The following is a 27,414-nucleotide window of genomic DNA, read 5'->3' as shown; positions in this document are numbered from 1 at the left end:
AGTAAAAAAAAAAAAAAAAAAAGCATCCAATGCACTGTCGATTTTATATATGAAATTTATATATGAGAAGAATGGCAGCATACACCTCTCTGTCCTCATTAGGTACTTTGTCAAAGCAAAAAAGTAAGAATGAAAAAAAAAAAAACAAACAAAAAAAACAATACAGATTCTAATACTCCTAATACTTCTAATACTTAATTTCACAAATAAAAACACACTGCATGCTCATTTCCTATTTAGGCCGACAAAACGTACAGACCAGCGAAATTACCAATAATTGCTCAGCTACTGTTTTAAAATGATGAAACCAAGAAATAAATGCAGTGCAACAGTTCACAAGAATCCTTCCCTTTAAGTCAAGTAACTAGGTCACTCATGGACCTGAGCAGTAATGGACCCCAGCCAAATACATAAAAAAAAAAAGAAGGCTCTCTAAAATTAAAAACATATGGCTTGTAATGGGACCCGAGGCATCTGGTAATAGGACACTTGATGGTCCACAACTGGAGCTGTTATGAAAGGTTTTTGGCCATGTTTATGTCTTGTCCGTATATAATATTCCATATGTATTGTGTCTTTTCTAGCTGTTGCTGCCTGTGATTCTTTTCTTTGTGCTGCATGCCTTCAGCTGTCACCTGGAACTCTTTATGAGCCAATTCCATCTTCAGACTTTTGAGTACCTCCTAAGCTTCAGACTTTATCAAGCCAAAGCAATTATGTGTGCTAACACAGATAACAATACAATAACATTATTGGTTTAAATTAAAATGAACTTGTGCGTGATAATTGAATAAACATTGCTTACTAACATTGCTTAATGTTAGGCGTTGAACACAAAGTGATCAGGCTGTGATCAGACTTGATAATCACTTTGCTTACAGTATTAGAACATATACCCTGAATCATGGAGGCAGTTGTTACAGTGTGCAGTGGGTCAAAGCAGAGACCCATGATCTGATATTTATAGTCCAAGAGATAAAAATAGCTGCAGCATGTGTGGACACTGAACAGCCCTCTAGCTGTACTGTTTTTAAAACTACTGAGGGAGCACTGCCATTTGACCGAAGGTAAACACCGGAATGAGAATAATTTATACATTTTTAGAGTAAAACTAGACTTGATGTTTCTGGAGCTTGAAGGCAACTGCTGCTGTAGTAACGAATAACTTGAATTTGGTCAACATGTAATGTTTAATTTCCAGGTTATTTATTAGGACTGCCTCTCTTTGCTTTAAGATAATTCTTCTGCTTCTCCAAAAGAGCTCTGGCATTTCATTTATTTTGGCCTTGCTGACAGATCCTCCAAATCCTCTGTAGATTTTGGATGGTGCTGCTAACTGCAATTATTAGATTTCATGAAGCTGAAGTGCTTTAGACATCTAATTCAGCAACAGGAATAACATTTGTACTGTTGTCTGTTTAGTAGCTTCAATTCACTTTTCAGGGCTTGTTATCTGCAAGTGGTGATTAAGTTCTCTACATAATTTCATAATCTTGTTTTTACTTTATGGCTGTATATCTCCTGGAGCAACCCATTTCAGATGAACACACAAACAGAAGATGACTTTTATCAGTCTGAGGATGACTTGGATGAAGATGAGGCAACACAATATATAATTGAACAAAGTTTGATGCAGTATAGAAAACTCAAAGGATTAAGCCCGAGGTAAATCTCTAACCATCCAGTATTAACTGCCTCTTTCAGTGCATCATGAATCGCTTGTCAATGTCTTTTCACAGTGATCTAAAACCTGGTGAAGATCCTGATGAGATTTTCAAAGCAATCAAGGCAGGTAGGTTGTTCTAAAAGCAGATTCAGTCATACGATATTGTCAGAAGTTTTTATGTCAAGCCCTGTTTTCACATGTAGGTAATGAGGATGCGTTGGCCATACTGACAGTGCAACTGGAGTGTCTGTCCAGAGTTGATGAACGAGGATGGATCCCCCTACACGAAGCTGCTGTGCATCAGAATAAAAAGATACTAGAGATTATATTCTCAGGTGGCAAAATTATTATGTGTACAACTGTAATATGTCATAATACCGACTTTTTTGTTAAATTATTATTCTTTATGGTGGTGAGTTGTTTCATGTTTGGATTCCAGCATCCCCCCAAGACGCAATCCACTGTCGCACTCTTAAGGGTGAGACGCCACTGTTCCTCGCTGTGGTCCATGGACTCAGAGAAAATGCTACTTTCCTGTTACAGAATGGTTGTAACCCAGATCTCCAAAATGATGAGCAGGATTCTCCGTTAGTAGCAGGTATTGAGCATTAATTGTCCATATGAATGCAAAATGCAATCCAAAAAACTAAAAATACAGTATTTGGAGTAGTTTCAATATTTTATTTTCCTTATTTCTTAGCTATTCTGAATGACCAGTATGACATGGCCACACTCCTGCTTCGCTACAATGCCAAAGTAGACCAAAAAGGTCCACTGAACAGGACAGCCCTTCACGAGTGCTCCTTTTTAGGCTTGGAGAACTTTGTTCATCTGTTTCTGGAGTCTGGTGCAGACCCAAACGCATGTGACATCAAAAAGAAAACTCCACTGGCTCTGGCTGCACAGAATGGACATTTCAATGTGGTGGAAGTGCTGTTACAGAAAGGTACATAGGATAATGTGAGTGGAATTTTGTGGAGGAATAGCAAGGAAGAAATGTGCTGCTTAGTAATAGACTCATTTTCAGGTTATTGTCTCATTATTCTCATACTGCCTCTGTTGGTTTTTTTAGGAGCCCATGTGTGGGCTGAATCAGAGTCGGGAACTATTTTGTTTGATGCAGCAGCCTCAGGAAACCCAGACATAATTTCCTTGCTGCTGGACCATGGAGCAGATCCCAACCTGCCTCTTCACAGTGGGCACTTGCCAATTCACCGTGTGGCATACCATGGACACAGACTGTGAGGAGTATTTCTGTGAACACATCTGGCTTTCCCACTTTTGAAATAAAGTTTGAACCCCTGTTTGCTATTAAACCAGGACTCTACTTTGACAGGGCCCTGGAGCACCTCATCCCAGTGACTAGACTGGACGCTGTGCGGGAAAGTGGGATGAGTCCACTCCATTCCGCAGCCTCTGGGGGACATGCCCATTGCGTGGAGCTACTGCTGAAAGCTGGCTATGATCCAAACTTCATGCTTCACCCGAGGTTGCGTCGCGGCTATGATGATGAGCGCCGGTCTGCCCTCTTTTTTGCTGTATCCAATAATGACCTTCAGTGCACCCGCTTGCTATTAGAAGCTGGAGCAATGGTGAACCAGGATCCCATCACCTGTTTGCAGTTGGCTCTCAGGCAGGGCAACTATGAACTGATCAACACATTGCTAAAGTTTGGGGCAAATGTGAATTACTACTCCCGTGTCAACACCACTCACTTCCCATCAGCACTGCAGTATGCCCTGAAAGATGAGGTCATGCTGAGAATGATCCTGAACCATGGATACGATGTGAAGCGATGCTTTGATTGTCCATATGGTGACAGTTCCCATGGTCAATGGACGACTTCAGTCATCAAAGACATGGTGGTGAGACAACAACAACAAAAAAAACTTTAGACAATGAAAACTGGGGGAACACTTTCTGTCAAGGTATCTTCTTGAATTCCACATTTGTTTCCATTGTGTCTTTTAGTTCTGTGAAGTGATAACCGTGTCCTGGCTTAAGCACTTGTCTGCTCAGGTGGTGCGAATCATGCTTGACTACACTGACCATGTCTCCTTCTGCACCAAACTTAAGGACACCCTGGAGGGGCAGAAGCAGTGGCCTGACATCTGTCACATTCAAAGTAAGCACTTCCCTGATCTGTCTTGGTCAATTTTCAACTGTTAAACCATGTTTATGTCAAGTTTTATGTGTGTTTATCAACTTTACGCTCAGGAAATGTCAGGAGCTTGAAGCACCTCTGCCGCTTGCAGATAAGGCAGCATCTCATTCGCATGCGCTTGAGATCCCCCGTCTTCATCAACTTCCTTCCTCTTCCTCCAATGCTGAAAGACTACCTACGCTACAAGGAGTTTGACGTTTACAGCAGAGGCAGCATGATAAACTCTGTGTGAATTTACAGTCCACACCTATTGAGGGAGATATTGTGTGTTTATGTACATAATTCATGAATTGTAAGCCTTCCAACATGATTTGTATATTATTGTTTGTACTTTAGTTTTTTATTGTTGCAGCCACATGTTAAATCCTTGTGGAAAGATGCTAAAAAAAATTAAAAATAGTTAATTATTAGTATTAACATTATTTTACAATCAGTCTCCACTTACTCAGTTTTGTAATGCCAAATAAATTTAACAAAATCAGTCGATCAAAAGTCAAAGATCATTGGCTTGACTGATTACACGAAAAAAAGTGTCTAATCCAAACTTGCTTTTGAAACTGCTTATTTGAATAAAGCGAATGATCCTCTTCTTTGTCTTCACCTGGTGGTAGAAATAAATACTGCAATCGTTGAAGTTCCATCTGGTTTACGGTATCTGTTTGACCCGTCAGCTTCTTGACCATTCAGTGTGTGTTGAAAATAGGCATAAATACGTGTTTGTAATCAGAATTAATTAAATGAGAAATATCGAGGTATGAAAGTAAAATGCTGAAATGTGGAGTAATTATATAAAATCCCAGCATTTGGATCAGCTTTTTTTTTTAGATAGATAGATTTACTTTATTGATCCCAAACTATTCTTCTCTTATATCGGCAGGTAATCAGACTTATAAAGACACACTGCAAATACAAAAAGAGCAGAAAAATTAACATTATTGACATTCTGTGCAGTATAATACAAAGACTACAGTGCAAGGTGGACTCTGAAGGGGGAGCAGGTTTCAGACACATACAGATCTGGATCCCTGATCAGTGTTTTGTTTTGCCGGTGCCTCCGGGCTCCTCTGTCGGCCCGGCGGTCCCGCCGCTGGGTGGCGCGGATTGTCCCGTATGTAAACATTGTGACGGCAGCGTTTTGCAGTGGTGGAGAAGAACGTGTACGTCATTTTCACAATGGCGGAGGCTGGGTGAGGAGGAGAGAGTGTGTGTGTGAAGCGGCGCCGCAATCGTTACAACTACGAAGCCCGTGAGACGTGCAACGGTGCCCGAAGATGGCCCTGAACCCCGGCGCGGTGGGGAAGAAGGACACCGTCTGTACCGAGGCGGGCGAACTGCACCCCGGCGGCGGCGAACCCCACAAGAGTTCAGCCGCCACCTCGGCCACAGCCAACCAAAATGGCGATCAGGCTGGATGTGGAGACAGTGTAATGCCCGAACAAGAAGCCCCTGAGCGGCGGAGGAGCGCGCAGACGGACGCCCGGAGCTTCAGCGGCTCTCCCTTGACGGGCCAGAGACCAAACGAAGAGCTGCCACGGAGAAATTTCCAAATTCCGAGGAAGATAAGGGAGCGGAAAGGTGGTGCCATATCGCTGCTATTTTGAACAGAGCCTGCACTGTCTTTTCATATTTCTGCTGCTGCATGCTGCTAGCCTGCTAACTAGCCGCACGGTCCGGCTAGTTTTCATACGAGTTCGGCGAAATGCTGGTCGGTATTTTAGCTCTGAAGGGGATCAGCATCGTTGGGTGTTGCCGCCGCGGATGGTCTCGGTGGATGTAGCGGGAGTTGTTTTAGCAGACATGGCTCCGGTCGTCCCGGCTCAGGTGTCCAAACTACCAGCCGGGCAGCAGGCAGCTTCTGCTGGCGTGAAGGAGCCTGAAAGGAGCGCACATCTGAAAGCACACCTTGTTCGCTTTCTTCACCTTTCCAGGGGTGGGGTGGGGGGTCCGGGGTCCGGTTGGATAATGCAGCCGGAGCTCTGAGTTGTTGCACCACCCGGTGACAACATGTGGGTGTCTGATTGACCTCAGTGAAGGACATGGATTTCTCCACCCCACCCGTCTGTATTAAAGGTTTTCAGTATACCATGACATCCTTAATGCCCACCCCATGCCCCCCAGCTCGATACCACTGGTACCTACAGAGCACCCCATGCCATTATCCCAAAGAGTAAACCCCCCCCACCCCGACCCCACCACCACCACCATGAACCCTCCTGCACTGGCCTGTCCTGCAGAAAGCTTGCAAGTGTCCTGAGCACAGTGGCAGTCCCAAACCTTGCTGTGAATCATCATCTCTATATATCCAAAGTTCAGATTAATTGGGCGGATTCTACACTCTGAGCCTCACGCATGCAACTGTACTTGCCATATAAACCAAGTTTGGACACCAGCAGGTTGTAAATGTAATATGTACAAGGTTTTATTGCCCAAGTTTGAAACTTTCCATCTGGACAGACAGACCTGGCTGTGTGTGCATGCTGACAATATGTCTTTATCCTTTTTGGCAGCAATTGAGGGGTGTTTACTGTGAGGCCAGTGAAGATACACTCAGGTAGCTTGTTGTGGTGGTTTCACTTCTTTGCATCTGTTTTGAGTAACATCACAAGACTGATGTAAATAAAATCAGATTGAGGGCTTGGTCACCTGTGCAGGAGTTTGTTGATGTGAGGGATTCAAGGTAGATTTTCCCATTCATACATCTCCCTATATGATCACATTTCATTATGGTTCACAAACGACATTACTGCAGCATGTGATGAGCTGACTGTAGCAGATCAGAGATGAGCTTGGCATAGGATGCTGCTTATACACTGATCTGTAAACTTGCCTCCAAGCTCTCAGTTCAAATCATTTTCTTCTCTACTTGATGTTTTTTTTTTTTTATAGAACACGCAAGTCAAATATTGAGGTGACTTGTGTTGTCTGTCTTTCTGTGCAAGAAACAGATATATATTGTAGGCTTTCTATTGTCATGCATCATTGCCTTACTTTGCAAATGCACACAGGTCTATGCTAATGCACTGATACACCTCTGTGTGCAGGTTTGTACCAGTTTCTGCCCCCCGACAGCAGGGAGTTTGAGGACCTAGTGAAGATGATCTCATCATTTTACCTGGATGTGTCATCACGGGGAACCTTCTCCTACTGCAAAGCCAGACTGATTCACAATGAATTGCTGGAGAAAGAGGTTGGTCATCATCTTTGTGCACTCCGCTATGACTTCATCAGCAAATCTTTTGCCTGCTTTTTATTCATGGATTTGTTTTGTATGTTGACGAAAAGTATAGTCAAATCTTAATTAGCTGCTTTCATGGCAGCACTTTGTAGCTCATGTGAAGAAAAGACCACACGCTGAGGGCAGGCAGTAATAAAAATTTCTTGAGCTTGTGATCGTCCAAGTTGCGCATTCCTCCACTGGCAGGCATGCTAGTGCTAAGACTTTGTGGTTGTTGAGACTGCTGTATCTCATTTACTGTCTTCTCCTCTTTTTGTGACAGTTCATTGAGAAGCGGAGAGAAATGAAGCAGGAGGGGCGGACAGAACAAGAACTGACGGAGTCATACTGCTTCCTTTATCCAGACAAATCCAAGGTTAGCCCATCTGCTAAACCTTATTCAACAGACATAAAATATGAGGATATCATGAAGCATGATGGGCTTGTTAACTTGATGCTGAGTTTTTTTGGTTGTTATGTGCATCTAGCTTCAGTGGATTTGCGAAAAGGGTCTGTCTGTGGGACACTCAAGGATTACGACACTTGGAAATCCGTCAGTGGGTAAGTTGGTCTCTGGCATGTTGCTGTTGTCCTTAGAACTGACTCAGAATAGACGTCGATGGAGAGATATTTTTTGATCACTGCTCTCATTGCTGCTATTGAGATTTGCCAGCCTGATTATTTTCCCTCTTTGGATTGGATTTGTTTCGAAACTTTCTTATTAAATCTTTCTTATTTCCGCATCTGAGGATTTTGGATAAGTGTTTGTTCCTAAAGAAATTACATCTGACACATGTGCAAACGTGGATTATTGTCAGGAATGGCTCTGACATAGGCAACAATCTATGAAATGCTTTTTTATGATTTTCCTCTAATTGTATTATTTTGTCATTGTAGGGGTTTATCTCTCCAAACACTCAGATTTGTTACAAATCAACCCTTTTGAAGTGGGGTCGTTTGGAGACATGATCGTTTTTAAAGTTATGAGGGTATGGCTACCATTTCATTTTCATTCTGTGATATTGACAAATTTCTATTTCTCGTGGGACTTCAGGCCAGCTCCTGTGGTTTGTCTTTCAGGGCCGAATAAAGCACATACATGAGAACATGCCTAAGAATGCAATGGAGCCCACGCCCAAGTTTGACTGTCACTTATCCAAAAGTGCCAATAGAGTCACATCTTTGCTGTCTTACAGGGCTTTTGAGCTCACGCAAGTAAGCAATGGTTCTATTTCATTGTCACATTGTATGTCCTGTGTGTATGTTATGAAAGTAATGGTTTAAATTTATTTCACTCTTGTTTTTACGCATCTCTCTTTTTTTTCCAGCAATATTTTTTCGAGTTTGCATTTGATGAAATAAAGGCACGGCCCAGACACATCTGCCCCTACGCTGTGGTTTCCTTTCAGTACAAAGGCAAAGAGGCTGCAGCAGCTCCTATGACTGCACACAGGTATCTTTGCCTGCAGGAAACTGTGAAACCCACCAAGTCTTTTCAGGCAGTTGGTGAATCTCCTAAGATATACATCTCTGCTTTGTTCTGTGCTTATAAACGGACTTTTTGTCTCTCTCCTTAATAGGTTTAATACAATTTCCCCTGAAGGAGGTAGAGGTAAAATATTTTTCAATTTTGTATATTTTATAGGCCTGTAAATAAAGTTTCTGTGTTTAATGGCTTTTTCATAACCTGAGCAGAAAACGCCCCCCTATGGGTCCTCAATCATTAATAACTGCTGCCACTTTAATTAACATTGCAATATTACTTCTTGAACTTAATACCTTTCCCAGTATGCTTACAGTATAGTGTATTTTAAGGGCTGTACCCTCAAAAAGAGCGTACGCCACAAGCTGTGAGCTGCTATGCATTCTCTGACACGTTGTCTTGTGCTGTTGATGCTGTTCCAGGGAAGAACTGCTACACCGTGTGGAGTGGCCCACTAATCAACAAAGGCCAGGAGTTATTCCCAGTCTGTTTACGATCCTCCTCCCGCTCTTACCTTCCCTTCAAACTGTGAGTACAACTTCAGTCTCTCCCCTCATTCAGTATATCTCCAAGAAACATCAGAAGTGATACCAAAATTTCCTTGGAGCCAGCGAGAAAGACACCATTTGCTACACTTCGATTTTTGATTTTTATTTTCTGAACTTTAACTTTGCACTTACCCTGTAGGTGAGTTGAGGAGTTATAATAGAATCTAGTAGTGCAATATACAAGCAATGAGCACATTTGTTGTGATTTTACTCTCCTCTAGGCCTGAGAAATTGGAGATGAATCGGGGCATGCAGCTAGAGCAGGTGAAGCGAAAGATTCCCTCTGTACTTTTTTCATGGGACACCTACAGAATATCACGTGAAGGTCAGTCCAGAACACACATGTATATATTGTATTAAATGGTAGAAATGCCATGGGCATGTGGGCAGTTCTGTGTTGCATCATTTTTGAAAGCTTTTCTAAATGCGTATGATGTGGTATACATTACAAAAACAACTAACAGACCAAATCAAGTGAAGTTACTAATGACTCCATAGTTTCAGATGAGACAAAACATGAGGAATAAGCATAGGTGAGTTATAGTCCCACTTTGTAACGTGCTGTTCTTTATCCATAGTGATGAAGTGTGGGATGTTCTGCAGCCTGTTTGAGGTGGTGGATGGAAAAGGCAAACCAACCAGTGGTAGTCTGGCAGCGCTGGTCAACAAGCTGGAGAGAGACAGGATGGTGAGTCACCTTATGCTAGGTTATAATATATGAAATTCCTAAAAAGATACTGAATTGCTGCATGCGGTCAGTTTGTCAGCAAAAGAAACTCATTGGTGAATTGAATTAACAGATTTAGTGTGTCTAGCTTTAAAACAAGAAGCTTTTCTTTGGCTGGAACTTGCAGTGATTTGGTGTTAAGGTAAATGTAATTATGGTAGATTTTTTTATTATTATCATTGTTGTCAAACTGTGGTAATGTTATTTATTATACTTTTTAGTAGCCATAAGCAAAAAAAAAAAACAAAAAACACTAGTACAAAGTGAAAAGAGCAAATGCTGAGTGAATTAGTGTAGCTTCTTTTCAGCTACACTGTTTTTGATAGCTCACATTTTCTGAAAATGACACATCACAGCGATTCTGACTGTAGCATCTACTCTCCCCATTTAGGTGCTAGTGAAATCCCTGTTTGACAGGGGCTTTCTATTCCTGTTGTCCTCAGCACAGATGGTTGAGACCAAAGGTAAAAAAAATAGTTTTTCTTCTCGTTACTTTCCTCTCATAATTCTCTGTTGTCAGTTGAACACCTACCCGTTGCCTCTGGCGAAGGTTCAGCTCTGAAAAACGTCACTGTTTGTTTTCCAGAGCGGCGGGGGCGGCCTGAAAAGAACCTGCACGCATTATTCATCTTTCAGGAGTCAAGGATGGTTGTTAAGTATTGTAAGTATAATTCACTCTCTATTCATCCTTTTCTGACTGGGATCTGTTTCTGTATTAAACTTTAAACTCAAGACACTTCTTATTGTGCCCATAGTAGGGCTTGGCAATAAAACGATAACGATAATTAACACGAAGTTACCTTTCCTCGATAGAAATATAAGACATGGTTGATAGAACTCATTCCATCCATGTTTTGACAGACAACACAAACAGCCAATGATAATGAGAATAGCGTTGTGCTGAGCCAATCATGCAGCTGGAATAGAGTTACAGCCACGTCAGGCTAGGTTGACACACACACACACACATAGAGAGTAGGTGATGCAGCCGGCTTAAACATAAGCACACAAGCTTATGTTTTGGCAACTTGTACGTTAGGAGTGGAACTGAAATACATGAAAATGGCTGAAAATGTTAACATGCGCAACAGTGTCCCCGAAGAAGACACCCCAATGGACACAGCCCAAGGCTCAAAAGATGAGGACATTGTTGAAAAGTAACGTCAGAGGAATTTGGTAGTGTGGGGATATTTTGGCTTTTTAAAGTCAGACAAGAAGCAGAGTAGCGTGCACTGCCTGTCGAGCTTTTTACTGGTCAGAATTGAGACGTTTCTATTTTCTATTACCCATTTAATTTTTTTTAACTTTAAACTTGACAGAAATAGTTATTTGATTTATATTGTGATATATCGGCTATCAATATCGACTGATATGAAATATCGTGATAGGATTTTGTTCCATATCGCCCAGCCCTAGCCCATAGACTTCTTGACACTGATTTGTGTCCTCCATTTCAGCATCCAGACTGTTTGAGCCAGAGCCATTGACTGTGGAGCCCCAGCCTCCTATCCTGTCCTCTATGGAGCCCTTCATCCCTGCTCTGCACTATGCCCTGTTCAAGCTGCGTCCTAACCCAGGCAAGGACTTGAGCTCTGGGGTGGAGCGACAGGCCACAGATTACCTAACACGAATGGATGCAGGCACAGTGCGGCCGTTCATTCTTCCTGACTATAAATATAATGTGGATGATCGGACCAACCCTCTCCCAGTGCCCAGACCCAAATTTAACATGGATGCCGTGCTCCGTTCTTATGTTCACAACCCTGTCAACTACATGTTACCTCTGAACAAGGTGAAAGACATCATCGAAAAAATACGTAACCCTGTGCCCCTACCTACGACTGCACCAGCCCCAGTGGAATACAGCCCTGTTTCTGACTGGGGTGGCTCAGATAGGGGCTCAGACAGGGCAGAAAGGCCCCCAGAAAGATTACCCCAGGAGAGGCCGCCTCCAGAAAGGCCAATCCCGGAGAAACCCCCATCGGATAGTAGCAGAAGGAGGCCGGGGGTGGCTCACTCAAATGGAGCCCAGTTGCAGCACAAGTCCCACAGTGAGCCCCAGTCCCAGCCTCAGCCCCAGCCCCAGCCCCAGCCTCAGCCTCAGCCCCAGCCTCAGCCCCAGCCTCAGCCCCAGCCCCAGCCCCAGCCCCAGCTTCAACCTCAGCCTCAGCCTCAGCCTCAGCCTCAGCCTCAGCCTCAAAGGTTACGACTGTCTCAGAATGAGTATGATAAAGACAAGATGAAACAACTGCTAAAGCTGATTCAGCTCCATAAAAAAGCACTAATAAAGGATCCTGGGAAGGAACGGGGAGAGGACGGGGCCTGGGATTCCAACAATCTAAAGAGGAAGTTTGATGGAGATGAGAGGGGAGGCGTCAACAAACACCAGCGCACGGACCCGCTGAGTAATGGGGAACCCAGTCGAGGTGAGGAGAACTACAGCTGGCAGTGTAACTTGATTTCAAATGCTGATATTTAATAAAGTTTAGTTTTTCCAAGATTATCAAATGGGATTCACAAGACAGATTATTTCTTAGTAATTACAGTTATAATTCCATAAATTAGATTGTTTATAACAAATGTTAAGCTGTTTCTATATTCATTGGTTAACTGGGTTGCTGTTGTCAGTCCACTGTGTTAGTCCAGTTTACGCAACCATCGTGATCTGTTTCAGTTTGGGGTAATTCAATTTGACTAGAAAAACCATAATAATTTGTACAAGTTGTCAAATTTGCAGTAATGCACGTGGTTTTTCCAAATCTTGGCTTTTCAAGTGCTAAATGCACTTGATGAATTGTGTGTTTGGTGTATGTTGTGTTAGGCTCCCAAGCGGGTGAGGTGGGAGATGAAGGTGTTCATAGTGACAATCTGACAGCAGTGATGGAAAGCATGGGCATTTATGACACTGATCTGAGAGCCCGGGGAAATGCCAACTCCTCGGCAGTCAACGAAACGCAGCGCCTTCTCAAGATCCTCCTGGCCACTCTGAACAAAGCTGTGGCTCAAGGATCAGTGTCTGTGCAGTCAAACCACGGTGAGCCGTCCACGCGGTCCAGCAGGAGTGATCCTTCTATCCCTGACCCAGATCTTAGGAAACAAAATGAGCCAGCATCACAAACTAACTACACAGAGGTGAGACACAAACAGGACTGTTGAAATATTTGACCATTTATTCATAGGCCCTAAATATAAATACTGGTGTTTTATCTGTTCAGGAGGATATGGACTGTAGCCCTGGTAGCCCATTCAGTGCAGGCTCTGCATCAGAGCAAGCTCACACCTCAGACAACCTGAGCTGGGTTCTCCCTGCCAATGAAGGTATCACAGAGCAGCCAGTGCACATAGACTCTCCCTTGTAGGCATATTTAGAACTAGTCCATTAGTCATCACTCTGACAACTTTACTGTCTGCTTTTCCCCCAGACAAAACGCAACCTTTTTCTGAGCCAGAGCCAGAGGCTGTGATAGTGGCGGACAGTCACCCGGAGCCAAAGACGCCTGCTGTCGCTGAAGTTAAAAAGGCGGTTCCACCCCCCACGGTACCGGTCATTGAGGAGGTCCCCTTCAGGCCCTCGATCAGCCTGGATACCATACTTAACCAGGAAATTCATAGCCTCACTTCTGATATTAAAAATATCATGCAGACTCATCATGTCTGCTATACCTCACAACTATCACCACGGTTTCCCCCACGCCACTGCTGGCTGCCCAACAGCTGCTTCTCAAACTTTGTTGCTCCCTACGTCTCTCCTGTCCCCTTTCAAGGGCATGTCAAAGCACTGTGTGAGAAGATGGACAAGTTGATCCCATCCCCACCTGCTCCCTCCAAGGTCACTTCCCCACCTCCCCTGGTTACAGTGTCTAATCTTTCAACACCACCCCCTGCCCCCATCCAGACTGCCAAACCTAAAACAGAACCCTCCCTGTCAAAGAGTAGCAACTCCTCCCAGAGTGTCAAAGTGAGCTCTGTCAAAGACACTGCATCCAGTAAAGTGAAGACAGATGCAGGGGGGGCATCAGCAGCTGCATCTGCAGAGTTGGGGGGAGATGTGTATTCTCCTTCTCAAGTCACAGCAAGTTCACCAGAAGCAAGTTCTCAGAATCCAGGGTCTGCGTCCAGCAGTGGCTCGGGTTTGCTCGCCGGCAGCCTGATTGGTCAGCTTAAGCCTGAGGTTTTCAGCAGTCTGGTGGAGATCTTTAAAGATGTCACCAAGAATACAGTGAAGTTCTACATCTACTCTGGAGAGGAGGGCGAGGAGAGCACCGTTTGTAAGGAAATAAAGGTACAATGCTCAATTCCACTGCACTATTCACAGGCAACCTTGTTACAAATAATTTAGTCCATAAAATGTCACAGATAATGGAGAAATGTCTCTTGTAAATTGCCTGAAACTCAAGTAGCAAAGCCAAAGGGACAACCCAGAGATAAGCATTTATATATAATAAGTAACATTTTAGAAAACAAAACAGGCAATTCTTTTGAGAAATAATCTGATTACTGTCGGAATGATGATAGTAATCATTATTTAATAAATACATTGTCATGCATCCATTATCTTTATCTGTTACTCTGGATCACAATTTGTTTAGTTTTGGAGCGAGAGTCTTCAGTTTTCTACTGTAGTATAATGGACAGAAATGTGAGGTCACGCTTGCCCCAATTGCTCAGCATGTCTTCCCTGTTTCAGCCCTCAGAGTTTTGAGTATCTATCAGTCAGTAATGACTTTTGTAAAAGAGGAGGACAGATTCATCTGTCTGTCTCTAATAATTATGTCTCTTCTTGCTGGCACAAAGGAGTACTTGAAAAGTCTTGGCAACAGCGAGTGCAGCCCGCAGACATTTCTGGAAAACAGCGGCAGCTTAGATAAGCTCCTCATCATCATTCAGAACGAGGACATCGCTGCACACGTGCACAAGGTAGGATCACCTCTCGTCACCCTCTTGTCTCAGTCACACCTCCAATCTGTAGTTCAGATTGCGGCAGCTGAGCCAGACAGAGAGCAAACAGAAATAATGGCTTCTTCATTTAGTTTTTTACCTCAGTTATTTCCCCTTTTATCTGGTTGCTGAGTAAATTATGTTAACTGACAGTGTGCTTGCATGTTATGTCAGAATACACATGGAAAATGACAGATTTATTGGTATGAACATTTTTTTTTTTTTTTTTAACACAAAATGATAATTAAGGTCTCAAATTTAACCTCTTGGCCCCTGCAGATTCCAGCTCTGGTGTCTTTGAAAAAGTTGCCTTCAGTGAGCTTTGCTGGAGTGGACACACTGGATGATGTGAAGAACCACACATATAATGAGCTCTTTGTGTCTGGAGGATTCATGGTGTCTGACGAGTTTGTCCTGAACCCCGACCTTATCACGCAGGGTGAGTTTTACTTTTCTTTGTGGAAACTGTGAGTTCATGGAAATATCTGTTGGATGATCCTTCAGCGCTTGTGTTACTGCTTTTTTCCAGATCGTTTGCAGGGGCTGCTGAAGTTCTTGGAGGAGCAGAGCACCCCTGAACAGCCTTGGCAATGGAAGGTGCACTGCAAGTCCCAGAAGAAGCTTAAAGAGCTGGGGAGGTCAGTATCCCAGCAGGAGTTTTCCCAAAATGGGAATGATCACGTTAATATTATCTTCAGACATATTAGGGTGTGAGGAAACATCTCAACGCTGTGCACATCTACTTTGCTCTTCTCCTACAGGTTAAATACCAACGCCATGGGGCTGCTGAACCTGCTGACAGCCTATCAAAAGAAGCATCTAGTGGAGTTCCTCCCGTATCATGAGTGTGACACACAGTCCCGACAGGCTCCAGAACTTGACTGCTTGATCAAACTACAAGCTCAGCACACGCAGCAGCGGCACCTTATCTTCCTCACGGGTACCTTCATCATGATCCTTATTAACTTGATCTGACACAAGGAAAAAAAAAAAAAAAAAAAACGACATCTTTATGTGTCAGAGTTGGAATGCTTGCATGAGATGTATTTTCCCCTGAGTGTTCTAGTTGAATAAATTATGTACATGATTCAGATGAGATGAATGTGTTTGTTTGTCGTGATGTGTTTTTACAGAGAGGCCATTTGAGATGTTCCTACAGTACTCCAGAAATGGAATAGTGATAGCGAGTATCGATGACGTTATGAGCGGTTTCCACAGTCTGATTGGCTCCATTAATCAGAATGAGCTTCCGACACCGCCCTCAACTGGTGGGTAGCATCAACAGCAAGACTGAACAGTAAAACACTGGATTTAATGTAATTTTGCTGTACTGAAATTCCTTTGCTAAATTGCCTTTTTTTCTCTTGAGTTATCTCATTAGTCAAAGATGTCTGTACCGTCAGCAGAGGTTTTAAAAGACATTTAATGCCATTAATGCATTTCTTAAATATGTATTGATAAAATCTTCCTCTCTGGTTCTCCATTTCTCTCCGTCTGCACTTTTCTGTTCTCTCAGTAGTGAATGATGAGTGTGTGGAAGAGGAGGACATGTCATTAGATTCTGATGATGGTGAGCCGCAGACTATAGCAGATCTGCCAGAGCAGAGTGCAGAAGTTGAGAAGCGGAAGCCTCCGCAGCCGCCCCCACCGGATATGGAGGAGTTTCGTCCTCCGCTTCCAGACCAGCAGGTCACCCCTGAGAGAACTCCAACTTTGTCTGAATACAGTGCTTTCAAAACGGCCATCTCACAGTTCAAAGCCACTAACCAGATAGGCATTGGCTCTTCAGACATCGGCAGCTTGTCACCCGGAGGTTTTCCTGTCAATCCCCACCAAAGCTTCCTGTGTCCGTCAGCATCGTGGTCGTCCTACACTGGGTCCTCTAGCTATGCGGCCTCCCCAGCATACCCATCCTCACCCTGCAGCAGCACCCAGGAACAGGAGTATCGCCCCCCAGCTACAGCCTCTGCTACAGTCCCAACTCCCCCTGTCATGGCCACACCAGGACCTCTAGCCAACCTGGCTTCCTTACCCTTGGAGGTGAAACCTCCCCCTCCACCTCACCTCATGATGCTGGGCCACATATATGGCTCGGACACTGGTGGAGCTGGGGCTACTGGGAACTCTCCACTCACCACTTCCCTTCCTTACACAGACCATAGTGATGCAGCCCAGCCAGGTTACATGGCTGGCATTCCTAAAAATGCAAGTGGGACTCCCATGCAACACGACAGGACACTGAGTGGACCAGGGGAGGGTATATGGAGCACTGCAGGGACCAGCACTTGTGAGGTCGGCAGTGGCCAGGGTGTGGGCACATCCGGCTTACTGGACCCCAGCGGGCTTCCAAAAACTGGGGAAACCCTCGCAGGCAGCACCCCTGGTCATCAAGTAGGCAGGACTCAGGTGAATTGCACTGACAACCTTGGACCACCTGTGGGCACTGCGGCCACCAGGGGGGGCTCAGTAATGAGACCTAAGCTACCGCCACATCCAATATGTGGTATGAGCTATGGCAGTATAGTTGGCATCCCTGGACAAATGGACCACGGGCCTATGCGGAGTGCTATGGGTTCAGGTACTTTAGGGAGTTACAGGGGGAGAGGGATCCCACCAGGACTTTGGCCTCGGCCAGGACGAGGACATGAACGAGGGGAAGGGACTCGAGGCGGACCCTGCTCGTGGGGTTATCCAGCAGGCAGAGGTCGAGCACAGGATTACTACTTGGACTACACATATTCTCACAACTATGCCCCTGAATAGACAATCATGGTGATCAAAGGGGAAACACAAACGCCATACTCCAGAGACTATTAGAGCTGGCTGAATGTACATATTTCCTTGTCATAAACACATTGATTTGAATCGGTAAATAAGGATTCTGGTTTTCTACATTAATAAAAATTGATACAGGCAGTGCCGAGTGTCCTACTGTCGTGTAAACTGTACGTACACTCTTTCCATGTGAGCTATTTGAGACCCTGTTCAAACCACTATATTTATATTTGCCAAGAAATGTTAATGGCCTTCCAGCTTCTCGGAATTGATCACATTATTTCTGTTTGTTCCGTTTTCGAAACGGTTTGTGAACAAGGGGAAAGGCTGATATTTTTTTAAGAAAAAAAAAAAAATAGTGAATGGAAATTCACTTTTGCTGTTGGTTTTCTTTTTTTATTTTACGTATTTGGTTGTCTTAAAAGTTCTATTAAAATGAAACATTTCAAATCATATTTGTGACAGGTTTGATGACAGTGTCAAGCAAACCATTAAAAATATAAATCCCAGCAGTCTTACTGTCATTTTGCTCAAGTTTGTGTTTAGTATAAGTACTGACTTGACTTCAAATAGCAGTCAAGATTTTGGGAAACAAAATGCCTAAAATGATTTCTGTGAAAAAATCAATTTTTTCCCAGTATTAACTTTTGTTTTATTCTCGGAATTGCAGGTCAGACATGGAAAGAAACACCAGAGGGCACTGTTTCTCCTCGATTTGGAAAATAGGTTAGCATTTTATCTTCTCAGTCCCATTCCAGTTGGACGGTAGTTATGTCATGGTGACTTTCGAAACTGTGAAAATGTGCTCTTTTTTTTTCCCTCCCATTAAATCAATTGTAGCTAAGATCCATCGCACAAACCCTTATTTTTTTGGGAGAGGCTTACCAAGCTTGGATGTTTTTCTCCAGCAACTATCTCACTGCACACTTACATTCACTCCTGGAAGCTGAACACCACAAATACTGACTGGGCAGCTTTAGTGGTAAAAATTTGCCAGATTGTATGCATCAGGTCAGGTCAGGGCATGAATGTAATAAAAATGTAAATATTAAAAACAAACTGCATAATTGGGAGCTTTGTAGGCCTTTAGTCTTTGCCTTGTGTGAAAAAGTTATGAAAAACACATCCCATTTATAATATATATAAATATGATTAAGTACGAATACTCAGGCGCCCAACAATTGAATTATAGAATTTATTGCTGAGTTAGCTACAAAAAAATTAATCATCACTTTGGAAGATGAATGTTCAAAGCAAATGCAAAACATTTTATGGCCGTATAAAATGTGACCATTCGCTGTTTCTCTGTACAGTTATTCAAATTATTCACATTTACTTTTTATTCATTTTAATATTCAGACTGTTGGTATGACAAAACTGGAAAAAAAAAAACAACATACTTAAGTGCAACATGGGAATGAGTCTCCCATCATCACATTATTTTTCTGACATTCTCACTGTAGTGCTTTTGTGCTTCACAAATACAGAAGCTTGTGTTTGAGTCTGTGCTCAAAAATTCTGTGAGTTGCAGGTGCTGAAGTGTCACAACCAGTCCTGTGGCCAGATGCATAAAACTCTGAAGATTCAGGCCTAAAACTTTGGGGCTGTAAAATTGTGTGCATATGCATGAATCTGTTTTATGACTCCCTCAGGGAGACACTCAGATGAGTCCCTCAACTTCATTTTGTGGAACTAAAGATGTCTTCATTAGGTTCATAAGATGCTCTGAAACAGAATGATAAATATTAAAATAGCATGTTAACAGTTTACAGAATGTGTTACAATAAGTAACAGGGATATAATATGCTAAAGGAAACTCTGAACACAAGAACAACAATATTTACATTTATGAACGATCGCAGAGTTTTTTGTTGTGGCAGCAGTAAAGCTTTCAGTGATAATGAATGCAGCTCTGAGAAGTTGCCTGGTTTGTTTAATGTCAAATTCAGTCTTGTAATTATTTTGCATTTTCATTTCACTGTTTAAAATGGCATGGTCTTAAAAATTAAAAAAAAAAAAAAAAGAAAAAGCCCCAGATCTGCCACAGTGACACATCCACCAAAAGAGACTTAATTATGCTGAAACGCCCATCAGTGTGTAATATTATATTGTGTGTTGCAGTTTGTCAGCATGCAAGCTATTTCACACTCTCCTGGTTATTTTTTAGTACTGGAGCACCCCATCTTACATCTATCAAGTGTTTTTCACATAAAACCTCGAAACTAAAGAAAAAAAAAAAGTTTAGTTGAGTAAAAAGTGTAATATTAGGTGTTACCTTTGGTGAAAGGTATCAAATAACCCAATAAAAATAGCATGACTAGTCTAACTCAACAAAATTATACTGAAATACTTGAGTGTTGGTATATTTAGCTGAATCATGGATCTGCTTTTCTTCTTCCACCAGGCACTTATAAAAAGCAAATAATTTAACAAGAGCAGACAAATAAGTGATAACCAGATCAACCAGATTCACTTTGCACAGTTTGCACAGTCGGTGAACTTGCATCTGTGAGCTGCAGAGCTGGGTTTAGATGTCACCTGAAGGTGATCCTTAGGGCTTCTGGAAATCCTCCAGTGTAGTAACATTGCCTCTGAATGGAGCTGTCGTCCTAAAACTGGCTAATTAACACAAAAAAGTAAAGCTACAATTTGAGTTTCAAGAGCAAGTGTCTATACAGATCAAGTCAAAGTGTTGACCTCATGATGGCACCAGATGAAAAGTCAGAGGCTCAACCAAAAGTTTATTACACTTCTTCCTGAGGGAAACGTGGACCTGTGTGCCTAATTTCATGGCCGTCCATCCAGTAGTTTCTGAATCATTGAGCTCAAAATCCATGACAAACTTATTGTGGCACCAAAGAGTCAGGGCGCCATCAAAGTGAGTAGGTTTCCTCCTTTGGGCATCGTGAATGCCTGTCCAAAAATTTATAGCAATTTAATAGCAATATTTGAGTCGGGACTGACGTGGTACCAAACATCAGGCTGACATTGCCATCCCCAGAGCCGTGCTGCCAGGATAACAGAAAAATGGTGCCATAAAATACACAATTCACTAACGCTACAAGACATTGTTGAATGCATAGCTGTGCTGTCTCTGACGGCAAATGTACAGGATTTTTAATAAAAAAAAAAAACTGAATCTATATCTTTTAGCGGGCGAATGTAACAGATAACAATAAGAGAAGCACCTCCAACATAATACAATAAACTCAGGAGAAAAACTGACACGGGCTGAACACCCGAGGAAGAATAAGAAGACAGGTAGGTTCTGTTGAAGTGTGCTTATGAGCCAAAGTATTAAACTTTAAGTCATTGCGCTTGTCAACTCTTACAATGTGGATCTACATGCTACTTTTACAAAATGGCCCCACAGAGAGCGAGAAGACAGCTCACCTATCTCATCGCTCGGATCAGCTTGTATCACTGCGTATGTTCACGGTCATCAGGTCTGGCTAATGACGCATTTATGTTCAATCTTCCCCACAATGATCTGACTGAGAGCACAATCCTGCTGAACATGCCGCTGCTTTCAAATATTGGGTGCGTGTCCATATTCAGTGGAAAGGTGTGGTAAACTCTAAGATATTCGCATGCTGAAGACTGTGCATGTGTTTCTCAGGCGCACGCCAAATGGCCAGTTTGAATTAAACAGCGGTTTGAGTCTGTTGGGTGACACCTGCCCTCCTCTGTGCTTGTGTTTGTGGGTGTCACAGTGCCTGTACATGTCGTTGGCACAGCTTGTTGCCTCCACTCCTGATGACTGTTTTGACAGTTCAGTAATAGCCCCCGTTGACAGTCATGGCAGCCCTTTACAAACCAAAGCAATTCATTCTCATGCCATTCAGAGTGAAATTCCCTATTCAGAGTAATTAGGCTCTTGAATAAGATGATTTTGAATCGGTGGGAATCCAGCTGAACTGCGGAAAACAAATCACCTGGAAAGGGAAGTGCTCTGAATGAGGTCTGGTAGACTGTTTTGCTTTAGTAACAGACACATTTTCAAGCATCATACGGTCTGCTGCCTACATCGGCTTGTTTTAACTCAAAGGAGTTCAGCATGATTTGCGAACAGCAGATTCGGTGACCCATATAGCCAAAGGCTTGTGTCTCTCTCCGTAGATTGAAAAATTCTGATGTCATTTCACGTGCAATGAGTAGGATTACTTGTTCGTTTGTAAAGAGTGGAGGAAAAACCAGCATAAACAGAAGAGAAATAAAGAAAGAGAAGAAGACCCCTTCATCTGCCTCAGTCACTCTCAGACCACCACTGGGCCTTGGTGACGAGAGGCTTAGAACTACTAAGCCCCGCCCCCAGACCCACTGACTGTTGAGCCCATGTATAATCTTCCATATTAAACAAACCACCACAAACAAACTGTTCCTCCATTAAACAAATAGACCTCAATACAGGCTTCAACACCTTTGAGTCAAATATCCCAGTCACAGACCTGGGAAACCCCCCCCCCCCCACAGTCCAATTAACAGTGGTACAGTCCAAATTCACCACACCTGTAGGTGATGGCGGTGGCCTGTATATAAGGCAGCCCTGCCCTCAGCTCTGGTTTGGACCTGGAGGCTGGAGGGGAAGAACACTTCCTTAAGATGAGTATGGCGAAAAATGACCTGCATTAACTAAACGGTGGTGTGTTGTATTTTCTCAATGTTAGCTGTAACTGCAATGGATACACGTCAAATTGTGGTGCATCCTCTTCATAGTCACACGTGGCACGCTAATTTATATTCAATATCAACAGCATATTGTTGTATGGCTACATAGCACATTGCCTGCGACCTTGCATGATTATCAGATTAGAACGGCTTCACGGTTATCCTTTCCCATTTTCAATTTGTCTTAACTCACTGATCAATTGGCCAAGCAAAAAGGAAGTTGACAGTAGACCATGGGCCAGTACTCTGGCTGGTTGAATGAGGACCAAATTTTAAATTGCAACAAGTTATTACAGTTTGAACTCCCCTCTGACAGGAATACGCGTTACAACTTGGATGGGGTGAAATAATTTTGAGCCTCTAAATTTCAATATGTCTTCACAGTTGCAGGTGAAGTCCTTAGTGTCGCAAGGTTAGAACAAAATGCAGGATACAGTGCATAGCTTCCCTCATTCCACGCGACGCGCTGCCGCTCCTAAATCAACTGTTATGTAACCTTGGTCGCCATTGGACCCTCTGAAATAGAAAGGCCTTCGTGAAATGCTCACATCATGCTCTCCATTTTAACCCACCTGCTAATCATATCAGAAACAATAAATCTCAATGCAGCTGTGTCAGGGAGCGGAACCAGATTAGAGGGATTTAAAACCAGTGAAATCAACAAAGCACCTGTTTTTACATCCCTGTGGTAATCTCCTGAAACCCTGACTCATCGCACCGTGGAATATCTCGGGAAAACAACAGACGAGGGCAGACACCAATACCTTTATATCACTGGGCCACATGGCGATTTGTTGCATAATCTGTGTCCCCTAACTTAAATGTTTACATTTTATATTGCTTAATATCAAAAAGTATTAGTGGCAATGTGATTAAACAGAGTGCATTACAATGCCGCGGTATCAGATTTTTGCTTAATCCCTGATAGTTTAATAGTGATACGTGCTGTCAGAGCTTACCTGCCCCAGTTTGATCCGTGGTTGCCCATTTGACTGGAGATTTTCATCTTTTTTTTTTTTTTTTGCCTCTGAATTTGCATTCAAGTTGCACAATAATGTTACTCTCCCAGGGGTTGAAAGGAGTCAAATTTTAATTAAGGATTTAGAATTAATCGAAGGCCCCTTCCTCCAATTTCCTCCGAGATGTGTAGTTACTGACATCTTGTCTGACATTATATGAAGGATTACATCTAATCTTATTCAATCTGAATGCAATCCTCAGTCCCGCCCTGTGTGCATTCAGATTAAACTGCAATCTTCAAACATTATGGATTCTTGGACTTTGGAGAAATAGATTTTTTTTTTTTTTTTTTTTCGTCTTCTGAGGCTTTTGTCTCATGTTTCAAGTATCTCTTCATCTTCAGCTGCCCATATGCTCTCCCTCGTCTTTAATGTCATTGAAATATTCTGGTCTCACACACGGCGGTACGCAGGGCCGTCTGCAGCATCTTTTATCTCTGTTGTTGCTCTGTGTAATTATGTCATTTAAAGCTTGGTATACTGAATTGGGAAAAAAAACAACAAAGCAACACAAAGAAAGGCTCCCTTCTGGGTTTGCATCAGGACTGCTTGAAGTATTTGTCACTTCAGTTAAATTTTTTGCGGTTGTTTGTTCCGCACTGTTCAAAGTGCTCTGCTGTGTTTGATCAAAGAGATGGCGTTTTTGAGGAGCAGTCCAATTGTTTGTTTTGGTCCTCTCGAGGCTCCTGATGTCTATACTTCACCATTTGCCCGATAAGCAGAGTGCTGATAGCCATTGTTTTCTGCTGCCAGATTAATTCAGCAGGTTTGTGTATGATATGTATATGTATGATGGATCACTGCAGGATGTACCTCTGTTTTCTGTGAGATAAGATTTTTAAGTGTTTGCTTCAAGCCATACCTTTTACACACAGTCACTGCTTTTGTTGGATCTTAATTCCTCCTTGTGAAATGGTGGCTACAATATTTGCCTTCAAATCAAAACTACATAGGAAGAGTGGGAGTTAGATCTAAAGGGACTGAATGCTTTATTAGGTAAACAGGGAAAGACTTTTCCATCATTTTTGCATTTCACATGTTGAAGTTGGATATTATAGACATCCTGTACGTAGTCATATTCAGTGCGTTGCAGTGCTAAATATGGTGCTCCAACTTCAGGAGCTCAGTCCATCAGTCATACGTTTGAAGCGTTTTAGAATCTTAATCCTTGTTAAAAACACAGAATCACATTCATTCTCTGATCCCCATGAGAAATCTCCCACTCTATTGCTCTACCTGAGTAGCCTCCACAGATGGGGTTTTTTTTTTTTCTTCCCGCTTTTAGGGCTCATAATGGCTCTCCTCTGATTTTGCACTGTCTGTAGCCTGACTGCAATAAATCACAGTTGAAACTTTCATTTTGACTACTAGGCCAGATGACAGAAAGGAACAGAAATGGAACAGGGGGATTGCTTTTTTTCCCCCTTCTTCTTCAGTAGTTCTTTTAACTGCAGCTGACAGGAAAGAGACATGAAGTCCCCCCCCCCCCCCCTTACAACTGTAACACTCACTTCTAATAACATCACAATGCTAATTCCTGAGTAAGGAATTTTACTGATGTGTCCTAAGGTTCCCTCTTTCCGCGGCCGAAAAAAAAATAACCGGTTCAGCATCCACTTTCACATGTCCATTCTGTTCCTTCTGCATTTATCATGGGCTCCACGAATGCCACGTGCTTCTCAGTTTGAATTTTGTGCTGCTCTCTTGGGGAGGGGGAAAAAACAGAAGTCAGGATGCTGGGGTCATAGGTCGTGATGGGGGTGACTGCAGGTTTGGGCTGTTTGCAGCAGCTGCAGCGACATGGAGTCAGGTAGAGGTACATGAGGATGAAGACCATGGTCACCACACAGCCCAATAATGTTGTGTAGCCGGTGTTGAATGACTCCCCTGCAGGGACCAGCACCGTCACATTCACTTCACGAGTTGCATTCAGTGCCTGTTTAATATCCACAGCTGTGCACACGTACAGACCTGAGTCATTGACCTTGGCTGCTCGGATCTCTAAGGTGCCATTAGCAAACAGGCTAATTACTGTGTTATTTATGCTGGCCTGGGTGATGAACCCCTTGCTGGGGGAGATCCACATAAATGAAAGCTCTGCACCTCTGAGGGATGTTTGGCAGTCTAGACGCACTCTGTCTCCCTCTGAAACCAACACGTTGGAGAGCAGCACTGTCACAGGCTGGGAGACAGCTTTCTCAACGGTGCAGTTGTTGAAGAAGCGGGTGTGCCTCAGGAACTGGATCGACGCTCGCGGGTCACCGGAGATGGAGCAGGTGTGCTCATCTGTGAAGTCCTTCAGTGAGTCATAACCCCTAAGATCCCAGTGCCAGAACATGCTGTACATGGAGCAGTCACAGATCAGAGAGTTGTTGTGGAGGTAGAGCCCCCGCTGCACCAACCGAGGCAAAGCTTTCACATCCTCCCAGGGCAGACGACTCATCCGGTTGGACGAGAGGTCCAGCATGGTCAGGAAAGGATGGCTGTGGTCCTGAATGGAGAAGAATGGGAAGTGCGTGATCTGGTTGAGGCTAAAGTACGCCTTTTTTAAGCTGCTCAGACCACTCAGCGTGCTGGCCTCCACCTGAGCGATCTTGTTATTGAAGAGCAGCAGCTCCTCCAACCTCCACAACCCCTGGAAGTAGTGCTGCTCCACCACATGCAGCCTGTTGGAGGATAGGTCAAGGTGCCGTAGGCCGGAGGCGTTCTGAAACACCCCATGGCCGAGAGCGCTGATTTGATTGTGGGCCATCCGGAGGGTTTCCAGTCGCGGCATCTTGTTGAAGCTTCCGGGTCCCAGCCAGGATAGATGGTTGTGGCCGACGTCAAGGGTAACGGAGAAGAAGGGCAGGGACAGAGGTAGCTTGGCCAGACCTGCAGAGCTACAGCTCACTGTGTCAGACGTACAAAGGCACATGGATGGACAAGTCTCCTCAGACACGTGGAGGAGACAGAGCAGCACCAGGAAGGAGCCCGGATACAGTCCAGGGGTCATCTTTCTGAGATTTGGTTCCTCCAAGTTTTCTAATCTGCGGAGCTCACCCTGGTTAGATAACAATCAGATAAGAAACGACATCTATTAAACATACCACCGTTTTTCGAGCCAACTGCTACTTTCCTACATTCTGTAGACAGTATAAGATAAGTTCAAGGTTAATGCCTCACCGTCTGTGGCAGAGGATGTATCTATTTCAGGATGTTTTACACACAGAAATGTTACACATTTTTTGGTCTACTAGTCAGTGTGGGGATAGTGTTTCCCCCCCCTACTGTCTGCTAATCAGCTGATTATTTAGCTCATTTCATCATTATCTATAATGTCAAAACATTTCTGTGAAAGCCTTGAAATATCTTAATTTGTCCAGAAAATGTCTGAAGCCATAACATTTTAGATTTCCTATCATAGATGACGAACAGCAGAGAAAAACGTGCTTGAAACTGGAACTTTTTGGGAATGTATTAATTTGCCAGAATTTCTTGAAGGTCGACTAACTAATCATGAGGTCATATAGTAAAAACGTAAACACATTTAGAGAGAGAAATACTTCACCTGGAAATAGGCTTCTTCTGTTTGTGAGCTGACTTGACGTTAAACATTATCTGAGATCCATTCAGACAGATTTCCTGCTACTGAGGTCTTTCTGACTTTAGAGGCAAACAAGTTCATACCACTTCAAGACAAGTGAACTGTTTGGCCTTCTTAGGTAATCCTATTTTTTCCTCCAAAACAGGGGGAGAGAGGGGGGGAAAAAAAAAAAAAAAAAACCTCCCGAATCCAAATTAAGCTGCTTGGCAAAGAATAGAGACACCAACTTTCCCGTGCATTTCTTGTTTCAAAGTATCATCCCTTGAATGAATACTCACAACACTGCTCGCATCCTTCTCTACCTGTCAGATCCTCCCGAGGTGCTCGGGGAACAATGCACCGCTCTCGCCTTTCTCCTCATCTAAGTTCGAGGTCTCCCTTCCGCCGCCGTCCTCGTCCCAACTGAGAGCACTGCTCAACAATCATCCTGCCGTGCAGTGTGTAACAAACATCACAGAGCTCACTTAATCTCCCACAATCCCCTCCTCCTCCTGTGTCATTTAGAGAGCAGCCGTGTCTCTCACTCTCATCATTAAGTGATAATACGTGCGACTGCCCTTCTTGAACTCTCACTCTCCATCTTCCTCTTGCAACAATATCAGTTTTCCCACAGTATACTATTAATA

At 43.3% G+C, this 27,414-nt stretch overlaps 3 protein-coding genes across 4 annotated transcripts; 2 read left to right on the top strand and 1 right to left on the bottom strand.

Annotated features, from left to right (window-relative positions):
* Positions 1 to 1,111: 1,111 nt before the first annotated feature.
* Positions 1,112 to 8,554, top strand: asb14b (ankyrin repeat and SOCS box containing 14b). Its single transcript, XM_029506575.1, has 10 exons — positions 1,112 to 1,665; positions 1,740 to 1,792; positions 1,870 to 2,001; positions 2,106 to 2,264; positions 2,367 to 2,612; positions 2,739 to 2,907; positions 3,003 to 3,531; positions 3,638 to 3,791; positions 3,884 to 4,042; positions 8,535 to 8,554. The coding sequence occupies exons 1-10, from the start codon at positions 1,541 to 1,543 to the stop codon at positions 8,552 to 8,554; spliced, it is 1,746 nt and encodes a 581-aa protein (XP_029362435.1). The 5' UTR covers positions 1,112 to 1,540.
* On the top strand, positions 5,018 to 18,586 carry tasorb (transcription activation suppressor b). 2 transcript variants are annotated; one of them, XM_029506574.1, is made up of 23 exons: positions 5,018 to 5,405; positions 6,872 to 7,017; positions 7,328 to 7,420; positions 7,533 to 7,605; positions 7,942 to 8,033; positions 8,125 to 8,259; positions 8,373 to 8,497; positions 8,625 to 8,656; positions 8,950 to 9,055; positions 9,297 to 9,400; positions 9,654 to 9,763; positions 10,194 to 10,266; positions 10,389 to 10,463; positions 11,260 to 12,228; positions 12,624 to 12,934; positions 13,018 to 13,120; positions 13,225 to 14,084; positions 14,597 to 14,719; positions 15,020 to 15,179; positions 15,270 to 15,378; positions 15,502 to 15,680; positions 15,874 to 16,008; positions 16,260 to 18,586. In XM_029506574.1, the coding sequence occupies exons 1-23, from the start codon at positions 5,102 to 5,104 to the stop codon at positions 17,501 to 17,503; spliced, it is 5,661 nt and encodes a 1,886-aa protein (XP_029362434.1). In that variant the 5' UTR covers positions 5,018 to 5,101; the 3' UTR covers positions 17,504 to 18,586. The 2 variants fall into 2 exon arrangements, with proteins under 2 accessions (XP_029362434.1, XP_029362433.1); XM_029506573.1 differs by having other exon boundaries at positions 16,257 to 18,586.
* Positions 18,587 to 24,808: 6,222 nt separating this feature from the next.
* LOC115045677 (amphoterin-induced protein 3) lies at positions 24,809 to 26,197 on the bottom strand. The gene has a single exon (XM_029505464.1). The coding sequence runs from the start codon at positions 26,195 to 26,197 to the stop codon at positions 24,809 to 24,811; it is 1,389 nt and encodes a 462-aa protein (XP_029361324.1).
* Positions 26,198 to 27,414: the final 1,217 nt, after the last annotated feature.

This window comes from Echeneis naucrates, chromosome 7 (assembly GCF_900963305.1).
Source record: "Echeneis naucrates chromosome 7, fEcheNa1.1, whole genome shotgun sequence".
NCBI classification, from domain to species: domain Eukaryota; kingdom Metazoa; phylum Chordata; class Actinopteri; order Carangiformes; family Echeneidae; genus Echeneis; species Echeneis naucrates.
The sequence above is the reverse complement of the archived record's forward strand: the minus strand, read 5'-3'. Positions and strand labels throughout refer to the sequence as shown.

What these genes read in the sequence shown, in the direction of transcription:
- asb14b (XM_029506575.1), top strand. Translation starts at nt 1,541, where the DNA reads ATGAACACACAAACAGAAGATGACTTTTATCAGTCTGAGGATGACTTG. An exon ending in TTTCAAAGCAATCAAGGCAG is followed by an intron (nt 1,793 to 1,869) that starts GTAGGTTGTTCT and finishes TTTCACATGTAG; the next exon opens with GTAATGAGGATGCGTTGGCC. An exon ending in GGATTCTCCGTTAGTAGCAG is followed by an intron (nt 2,265 to 2,366) that starts GTATTGAGCATT and finishes CTTATTTCTTAG; the next exon opens with CTATTCTGAATGACCAGTAT.
- tasorb (XM_029506573.1), top strand. Translation starts at nt 5,102, where the DNA reads ATGGCCCTGAACCCCGGCGCGGTGGGGAAGAAGGACACCGTCTGTACC. An exon ending in GGGCTTTTGAGCTCACGCAA is followed by an intron (nt 8,260 to 8,372) that starts GTAAGCAATGGT and finishes TTTTTTTTCCAG; the next exon opens with CAATATTTTTTCGAGTTTGC. An exon ending in GCTCCTATGACTGCACACAG is followed by an intron (nt 8,498 to 8,624) that starts GTATCTTTGCCT and finishes TCTCCTTAATAG; the next exon opens with GTTTAATACAATTTCCCCTG.
- LOC115045677 (XM_029505464.1), bottom strand. Translation starts at nt 26,197, where the DNA reads ATGACCCCTGGACTGTATCCGGGCTCCTTCCTGGTGCTGCTCTGTCTC.